Genomic DNA, 9,477 nt, shown 5'->3' on the forward strand with positions numbered 1-9,477 from the left:
TTCCTTATGGAATAAAGTATCTGAGCAATGAGCAAAAGATTACAGATAACCATGAACATTGCAATGATGTCCTTCCACCTGATGCAATCCTGGGTTGGGTTCTGAGTCGCTTCGGTGCATGTTCAGGAAATAAAATGGAAGGCGGAAAATGTTATCTACATCTAGTACATCTAGTACACGCTCCACCAGAAACTCTGCTTTTTAATGCAAATTTGTTTGTGCTTCTTGTCATGTCCATTCCTTTCGGAGATGAAATAGAGCAGAGATACTTCACATCTTGCACAAAAGTAAGAGATGTTTTAGTCACTCTGGCAAGCTAATCGGAGGCAGGCCCACAGAGACGAGTAAATACCTCTCACAAGTTGCTCCGAAGGGAACCAAGTCTACAAAGGTAACTCAGGGACAATGGTTCCCAAAGTGGACCATTGGTGGGTAGTGGGATTACCTTGGGGGGGTTCAAAGAGGAACGAGGGGTGCAGGGGGGCGCTGAAGACTAGTGAATTAAAACCAGACAATGGGAAACTTGCACGACTTCATGAAGCCCTTCCATCGCATTAAGAATCGACTGAATGGAGAAGTTGTTTTGAATATGGGATCTTTCTGGTATTTCGGCTTCCATAACAACAACAACAACAACAATTTATTACTTATTTATTCATTACTTAGAGGAAAAAACCTACCAAACCTTTAGAAGGTAGCCCTGTTTAGGGAAGCTTTTAATGTTTAATATGTTATTGTATTTTGGTGTTCTGTTGGAAGTCACCCAGAGTGGCTGGGGAAACCCAGCCAGATGGGCAGGGTATAAATAATAAATTATCATCATCATCATCATCATCATCATCATTATTATTATTATTATTCCCCACCCATCTGGCTGGGTTTCCCCAGACACTCCAGGCAGCTTCCAACAAAAGATTAAGAGTACATTAAAACATCAGTCATTAAAAACTTCCCCAAGCAGGGCTGCCTTCAGATGTCTTCTAAATGTCAGATAGTTGTTTATCTCCTTGACATCTGATGAGAGGGTGTTCCACAGGGCGGGTGCCACCACCAAGAAGGCCCTCTGCCTGGTTCCCTGTAACCTCACTTGTCGCAGGGAGGGAACCTCCAGAAGACCGTCGAAGCAGGACCTCAGGGCTGAATGATGGGGGTGGAGACGCTCCTTCAGGTATACTGGGCCAAGGCCGTTTCCGGCTTTCAAGGTCAGCACCAACACTTTGAATTGTGCTCAGAAACGTACTGGGAGCTAATGCTGGCCTTTCAAGACTGGTGTTTTGTGGTCTCGGCGGCCGCTCCCAGTCACCAGTCTAGCTGCCACATTTAAAGCAGAACATGAATGCTTAATGCTTTTGCTGATGCAGGTGCTTTTGGGTTCAGAAGTGGGAAATTGTTCCATGGAGTTATCTGCCTATCTACCTTTTCATTTTGTTCTTTCCCGGCAGCTAAAGATGGGGCCAGGTGCTTCCTTCCATCTTCCCCTTCTGAGCTTCCTGGTCATCTCCTTTCTGCAAGGTACATCCTGGATGGGCTCCTATGGTGTTGGCCTCCAGCTTGAGGACTCCTTCATGCTTGCATCACAGATGACACTAACTGGTAGCTTAGTATGACATGAACAAGCCTAGTCTTCACCAAGGCCAACTATCCAGACTGGTCCTACATGGGCCAGAAAAAAAGCCAGGGAAGTCCCCAAATAGGAATTCTAACACAGGAGGGGAAAGGAAAAGGAAGAGGGGGAGGGAATCAAATTGATTCCAAGCCGAAGGCCAGGTGGAACAACTCTGTCTTACAGTTTCTGCGGAAAGAAATCAGATCCTGCAGGGGCCTGGTCTCACAAGAGAGAGCGTTCCACCAGGCCAGAGCCAGTGTTGAGAAGACTCTGGCTCTGATTGAGGCTAATCTAACTTCCTTAGGGCCCGGGACCTCTAGGGTGTTGCTATTTATGGACCTTAAGGTCCTCCATGGGGCATAACGGGAGAGGTGGTTCCATAGGTAAGAGGGTCCTAGGCCATAATAAAAGAAGTTCCCTTTTCATGCAGCACATATTTAAACTATAGAACTTGCTCCTTCAGGAAGCAGCAATGGCCACCAATTTGGGTGGCTTTAAAAGAGGTTTGGGCCAATTCATGGAGGAGAAGAGGGTTAGCAATGGCTGCTAGCAATGATGCCTAAGCCTCTACACTTGGAGGAAGCAATGCTTCTGAATACCACTTGCTGGAAACCGCAGGAGGGGAGAAGCCTCCTGTGCTTGAATTCTGCTTTGAGGTTTCCCACAGGCATGTGGTTGGCTACTGTGAGAGCAGGAGGTGTCAGAGCCGGGGATGAAAAGCCAGCTGGCTCCGACCCAGCTGAAGCGTCTCCCCTCTCAGCCTTGCCGCTGCGGAGATCCATCAGTCATCCGCCTCTGACGTGTGTCTGCGACTCAAGCTGCAGTGCACACATTACTCAGCGGTGTAAACTGCACAAAAGATCAGGCCCGAGGCGTGGATACGATACTAAACTACGCATTTATTATACATAAAGCAGGACAAAGAAAACGTGGCTTCTCTCCTTGCTGTTCTTTTCGGAGAGAGAAAACAAAAGCAATACGGAGCGGAAGTTCCGCTCACACCAACAATCTGTGCCGGAATGTAAACAGACATGTGACATGTAACAATCCACATATCTGCAGCAAAGTGTGGAATGGAATTCCCAAAAGGAGGATGGACTAGTTCGGTGGCCTAATCCAGCAGGCTCTTCTTAATAGGAAAATGTGGGACATTCACTAGAGAAATTTGGGGTGGGTTATGCTTGGGAAAGTTCTGTAGTCACCACTAGAGTCTTTGAGTTCAACATTTTGCTGGTGAAAGTCCATCAGCCTCCAGCCAAAAAACTTCCCCTATTTTCCCCTCAGCTGTTGGCTTCAGCCTTCACTGGTCTTCCATTAAAGGCAACCTTCCATTAAAGGTCTACCGCCCCCTATTTATGCCCTGAGTGGATTTCCCCACCTGCAGGAAACGGTTGTATTTCTGTATTCTGATCCACAAAGCCAAGCTCTCTCTTAACCACAGCTCATGTTTTCCCTCTTCTCTAGCCAGCTCAGCAGGTTCTTCCTGCCCCACTGGCTGGATGTTCTTTGAGAAAAGCTGCTACGGACTCTTCATCCAGGCTCCCCTGAAGTTTACAGAGGCAGAGGTAAGGAGCAGGCCTGGGCCAAACCAGGGGGCGCAGTCTGAGAATGCTTATTCCCCCTCTTTTTCTGCAATAATCTAGCAGGCTTTAAACGGTGAGCGTTTTCCACATGTACCCATGGTAGGCTGGCCACGAGGGCAAGGTGGGGCAGAGCCCTACCAGTATAGTTTGGCAATACTTCAAGGCTCATCCAGACTTCTGCTGTTCTGCAGCAGCCCTGACCTTATGCCCTGAATTGAATCTTATCAGGTCTTGTGGAAAATCCAAAGGAATTTTGCTTAACCAAGTTTCAGTTCTGCAGGTGTCCTAGGTACTAAGTCAGAACTCTGCCCACTACTTCACACTTGATTTTTTTGACTGCTCTATCCTAATAGCATGTCAATAATAATAATAATAATAATAATAATAATAATAATAATAATAATTGTACCTTGTCCATCTGGCTGGGTTGCAACATATGTATAGCTTCCAACATACCGTATTTTTCGCTCTATAGGACGCACTTTCCCCCCTCCAAAAATGAAGGGGAAATGTGTATGCATCCTATGGAGCGAATGCAGGCTCCTTGGCTTCAGCGATAGCAACGTGAAGCCTCCATAGCGCAGAGGGTGTGCACCGACCCCTCTCACTCTCCAGGCTTCAGGGATAGCTGCCTGAAACCTTTGGAGTGCAGCAGGAACTCGCGCCGCACTCCGAAGTCTTGGGGTTTCTTTTGCTGAAGCCGGGAGAGCTGCGCAGCGCCCCTTCAGCGAAGCGGGAGGAGAAATGGAAGGGGCTCAGTTTCTCCTGCTGCTTCGCTGAAGGGGCGCTGAGCAGAGAGGGGGAGAATTTTTTCCCCCTTGTTCTCCCCCTCCTAAGGTCCAGTGTGTCCTGTGGTCTGGTGCGTCCTATGGTCCGGTGCGTCCTATAGAGCGAAAAATACAGTATATAAAAGCATAATAAACATTAAGTCTTCAAAAACTTCCTTCAGATGTTTTCTAAAAGTTGTGTATTTCTTTATCTCCTGGAAATCTGCTGGGAGGGCGTTCCACAGCACAGGCGCCACCACCAAGAAGGCCCTCTGCTTTGTTCCCTGTAATCTCACTTCTTGCAGTGAGGGAACCACCAGAAGGCCTTCGGAGCTGGATTTCAGGGTCTGGGCAGGACAAAGGGGGTGGAGATGCTCCTTCAGGTATACAGGGCTGAAGCTGTTTAGGGCTCCTCATCCATGTGGTGTGACATCATCAGCACATCAAACATTTCTCTCCCTTCCACCTGCAGCAGCCAATGGTGTGGCAGGGAGGGGGTGGGAAAGACATGGCATGATGACATCACTCCCGTCAAGGATAAGTCAAGCTGCCAGTTACAAGGCAGGAGGGAGCTGTAAATTAGGGTTCCCCTGTGCCAGTTTTCCTGCCTTCTGCTTACACCCTTCCTCTTGGGGAGCAAGAATGCTGGTTTGGAGAAGAAAAAGATAAATGTCTCCTCTTACTGCTCAGAGTTGCACAATGACTGAGAAGCCTGCTGAGATGTTCAACCCAACTCAAGTGGCATCTCCTGCTCTCTAAAGTGAAACCTTTTGTCCGTGATCTCTCCCAGAAGCAGTGCCAATCTTCTGGGGGAAATGGCCACCTGGCCTCCATCGTGAATGCTCGAGAAATGTCTGTAGTGGCTGCATATATCAAAAACCTCTATAAAGCTGGGAAACCTGTCTGGATTGGACTGCACTCCTACGACCTCCAGAAGGTCAGTAGAAGCAACCTTGGCTTCTCCTTTCTATCAGTATTCTGAGAGCTGGAACTGCAGTCTATCTAAGGTCTATATTGCTTGTTTTATGTTGCCATGGCCGTTGGCTAGTGCAAATAATGTTTACCTTATCTAAGGTGTAGTTGTAGAGCAGGAAGATGGCATTGTGCCCACCTGCTTCTCCTAAGAAGGATCTGCTGGATCTGGCCAATGGCCCAATTAGTCTAGCATCCATCTAGCCCAGATGCCTGGGAAAAACGTGTTAGCAGGATTCAAGCACAAGGGCCCTTTCCCTTCCTGTGGTTTCCAGCAACTGGGATCCAGAAGCTTTGCTGCCTCCAACAGTGGAGGCAGAACATAGCCATCCTGGCTAGGAGAAGCCCTCTCCTCCAGAATTGAGGAGCCTCACTTTTCTCCAAAAGCACCTCCTCATTGCCTGAGCAGGACCCTCCACCACCAATGGGCACAGTGTTAAGTTTAGGGGAGGAGAGAGTTGTTGCTTATTCCTCGGCAAAGAGTCCCACCTCTTTGGTCTTTCTACAGGGCAAAGCATGGAAATGGACCGATTCCTCCATAATCACCTATCTCAATTGGGCACCTGGGCAGCCCCCACAAGCCAATGCGGATGAGCTGTGTGTCGAGCTGATGGCAGAAGGTGAGTTGGAGGCATCACAATTTGCACCCAGGAGCAGGTGCTTTAAGGCAGGGGTCATCAAACCTTTTCAGCAGGGGGCTGCTCCACTGTTCTTCAGACCTTGTGGGGAGCCAGACTGTATTTTGGGGAAGAAGAAAAAAAGAACAAATTCCTATGCCCCACAAATAACCTAAAGATGTGTTTTAAATAAAAAGGACACATTCTGCTCATGTAAAAACACACTGATTCCCAGACTGTCTTCAGGCCAGATTTAGAAGGCGATTGGGCCGGATCCAGCCCCCGGGCCTTAGTTTGCCTACCCATGCTTTAAGGTATATTGAGGTGAGAATGATCCATTGTTTGGAGGAATAAAATGGTTATTGGCAGACCTCTAAGAAGCCATGATCCCTATGTTATGTTATAAGGTCTTATATATAAAAAATAAAAGTTCATAAATGTACAAGGCGAAGACATACATAAGTATATAAACCACATGTCTGAAACAGTGCAGGAGAACAATCTTGGAGCCATTTTGACTCTCCCAAATTCACCTCAAATATTTCTCTGCAAGGAGGAAGGAAATGGGTTAGGGTTGGGGTTAGGGTTAGGGTTTTCCAATTGTCTTTGGACTGTAGGGGCTTACATCTTCCTGCAAATACACTCTGGCAAGTATCTGTTAAGCTGAGCACACTATCAATATGTGTAAGAGATTTACCATCTCAAAGGAATGGCCAGGCTACCCAGAAAAGGCAATCAGATAATAAGGCATGATCAGGCAGAAGCATCCCACTCAAATTTCTGCTGGTGATGTTTGTATGATGTTTTGGGAGGTGGTCTCTGGCTACAGGGTGGGCAATTTCCAAAGTCTATATAAGGGCTTGTGAAGCATTGTTCTGGGTTCCTCTCCTCCCTTCCTGGGTGGAATGAGTGGGGGACCCTGTTACAACAGCTTTAATAAACATCAGGCTTACTAGCTGCTTTGCTTCTCAATATTCTCTGGTTGGCCTCTGTTATTTTCTCCTCCCGGTAGAGAACCCACATAGGGACTTTACACGGGCTCTTGGATACCCCATAAGGGGAAAAGGAGCAGGATTTCTTCCTTATAACACCTACCACACACTTACAACTAAAGATGGACACATCACTCCATGGAGGTTAGATGCGAGGATCTTCAATAATAGGTAAAGGTAAAGGTACCCCTGCCCGTACGGGCCAGTCTTGACATACTCTAGGGTTGTGCGCCCATCTCACTCAAAGAGGCCGAGGGCCAGCGCTGTCCAAAGACACTTCCGGGTCACGTGGCCAGCGTGACATCGCTGCTCTGGCGAGCCAGAGCCGCACACAGAAACGCCGTTTACCTTCCCGCTAGTAAGCGGTCCCTATTTATCTACTTGCACCCGAAAGTGCTTTCGAACTGCTAGGTTGGTAGGCGCTGGGACTGAACAACGGGAGCGCACCCCGCCGCAGGGATTCGAACCACCAACCTCTTGATCGGCAAGCCCTAGGCGCTGAGGCTTTAACCCATAGCGCCACCCGCGTCCTAGATGCGAGGATCTTCAATAATAGCCAAACAGTAAATAAGATACGTCTCAGGAAGGTCCCCTCCCAGAGCCACAGAGAGGACTCTGAGGAGGAGGGGTGGCAGGCCAGGGGAAATAGAGGCTTGCTTGAGGCTCCTCCTGTCCAGGAATGCAGCTGGAAATTCCCAAGATAGCGTAGGTCAGATGGAGACAGGCCAGCCTTCAGAGGAACTGCAGCTTTTAGACATCACTCAGAGGAGGGTAGAGATTACCGCATTTTTTGCTCTATAGGACACACTTTTCCCCCTCCAAAAATGAAGGGGAAATGTCGGTGCGTCCTATGGAGCGAATGCAGGCTTTCGCTGAAGGCTGGAGAGCGAGGGGGGTCGGTGCGCACCGACCCCTCTCGCTCTCCAGGCTTCAGGAAGCTATCCGCCGGGCTCTGCAGGCTTGTGGATAGCTGCCTGCAGCCCAAAGCCCAGGGAGTGCGGCGGCGCGCACCCTGGGCTTCGGGCAGCTATCCGCAGAAGGCTTGTGGATAGCGGCAAGCTCTGGGATGCAACCTCGCCCCAGCTCACGGACCCGTTCTGGGGGCTGGGGTCAGGGGAAGCTTGGGCTTCCCCCGCCCCCAGCCCGGCAAGCTCCAGGAGCGATGGCGAGGTTGAGCGCAACCTCACCGCCGCTCCCGAACCCACTCTGGGATCTGGGGAAGCTCTGGCTCCCCCCGCCCCAGCCCCGCGGCTAAAAAGGAAGCCAAGACAGTGAGCGGGATCCATCCCCCTTGCTGTCTTGGCTTCTGCCAAAGCCGCGCACAGCCTCTGGGGGCTGGGCGGGAAATAATCCCCCCCCCTTTATTTCCCCCCCCAAAAAACTAGGTGCACCCTATGGTCCGGTGCGCCCTATAGAGCGAAAAATACGGTAATTCAGAGAAGGAGGGACAGGCTGTTCCCAAGTCCCCATGGGCTAGCAGAAGGGGCAGAGTTGTAAGGTTGTAAGGTGCAGGCTGGAAATTTCCAAGATAGTGTAGGTCAGATGGAGACAGGCCAGGCTTCAGAGGAACTGCAGCTTTTAGACATCACTCAGAGGAGGGTAGAGACTAATTCAGGAAAGGAGGGATAGGCTGTTCCCAAGTCCCCATGGGCTAGCAGAAGGGGCAGAGTCCAGGCTTAGCATCAGGCCAACAGGAGGTAGGTCGGCCGATGGAGTATGTCCTGTTGGTGAAGAAGCTGCCGTTCAGTTGGCTCAACGTCTTCACCAGAGGACTAGAGCTGTGGAGCTTGGAATGTAACTACTTTGTGAATACTAATAAATCTAAGTGCAATTAAACCGTCAGCTTGCCGTGTTCTTGGCAGGGGGGAGAGACATCTGGAATCCTGACAATAGGGAAAAAATTATTAGACATAAGGCAAATTAATGAGAAAGGACAAAGTACTCGAGCAATAATATGGGATACAGTGAAAGCAGTGATGAGGGGAATTAGTATTAGGGAATCCAGTAAATTGAGGGGGTGGGGGTGGGGACAAAAAGAAGAAATGGAAAAGTTAGTAGAAGAAATTAGGACGCTGGAAAACCAATGTATTAATGATAAAGATAAAAGGTTTTTTTTCCTTTTTTTCCTTTCTTCTTTAAGTATATAAACTTTGTATACATGCTGAAAATTATAGTATAATAAGCCTTGTGATGTAATATGATAATGTTTACCGATGCAACATAAGAACTTTAATAAATAAATAAAACTGCAAAAATAATAATATGAGTTTCATCATCATCATCATCATCCTCTGCCCATCTGGCTGGGTTTCCAGCTGAAAGATCAACAGACAGACCATTCATATATCTGCAGACTACTCTGTAAATTATGAACTGAGAAGGGGCAATAGAAAAGTTTTATGTAAATAAAAAACCTCTTTTCTTCCAGAGTATTTAGCATGGAAAGCTGTGCCATGTACAGGGAAGCATCCCTTCCTGTGCAGAGTTCCCGTGGAGAAGAAACGTTAAATCAGGATTTCACCATGTCCAGAATCATGGAGAAATGGAAATGTCCCAGAGGAGAGGTCCTTCCTTCCCAACGGCACAAGTCACCCAGTGTCCTGGCCCCCCAGAGTGCCTGAGGTTAAATGTTGTCTGTTCTGGGCTGCGTTGATACCAATAAACTCTCTCTTCTGAGTACACGTGGCACTTTTGAGTTTGTCAACTTCAATCTTCTTGCTGTGCTTCCTGAATCGCAGGGGGTGGGACTAACAGGAGGATCACATGACGGAGTCCCGTAAAAAGCATCGACACACATCCGAAAGACATGTGCACGATATACAGCACACTAGCAGAGTCAGCGAAAGCAAATTTGTGCAGGAATTGTGGCATCAAGCATTTTATTATTTACAGCATAGAAAACAAAAGAAACATGGCAGGCTGTGTGAGCGGCTTCTCACA

The 9,477-nt window shown here is 48.4% G+C and overlaps 2 protein-coding genes across 7 annotated transcripts in view; one reads left to right on the forward strand and one right to left on the reverse strand.

Moving 5' to 3' along the window:
* The window catches only part of LOC310659241 (C-type lectin-like), a 22,347-nt gene extending 20,824 nt beyond the window's left edge, over positions 1-1,523 (reverse strand). For 2 of the 4 annotated variants that reach the window (XM_083402501.1, XM_083402499.1), the window contains exon 1: positions 1,417-1,523. The gene's annotated coding sequence lies outside the window, so the exon portion shown is untranslated. Of the gene's footprint in view, positions 1-445; positions 564-1,416 lie in introns of those variants that run through there. The other 2 variants (XM_083402500.1, XM_083402498.1) reach the window with 1 other exon arrangement.
* Positions 1,449-9,216, forward strand: LOC310659254 (regenerating islet-derived protein 4-like; the record flags this gene model as incomplete). 3 transcript variants are annotated; one of them, XM_083402538.1, is made up of 5 exons in its annotated part: positions 1,449-1,512; positions 3,071-3,171; positions 4,747-4,893; positions 5,437-5,548; positions 8,966-9,216. In XM_083402538.1, 5 exons carry the CDS (start codon positions 1,449-1,451, stop codon positions 9,043-9,045), a joined length of 504 nt encoding a protein of 167 aa, XP_083258664.1. In that variant the 3' UTR covers positions 9,046-9,216. The 3 variants fall into 3 exon arrangements, with proteins under 3 accessions (XP_083258664.1, XP_083258662.1, XP_083258663.1); XM_083402536.1 differs by lacking the exon at positions 1,449-1,512 and adding an exon at positions 2,661-2,776; XM_083402537.1 differs by lacking the exon at positions 1,449-1,512 and adding an exon at positions 2,678-2,749.
* Between the last annotated feature and the right edge of the window lie 261 nt (positions 9,217-9,477).

The sequence above is a fragment of the Podarcis tiliguerta genome (genome assembly GCF_965153285.1).
Source record: "Podarcis tiliguerta genome assembly, chromosome: 10".
Taxonomy (NCBI): Eukaryota; Metazoa; Chordata; class Lepidosauria; order Squamata; family Lacertidae; genus Podarcis; species Podarcis tiliguerta.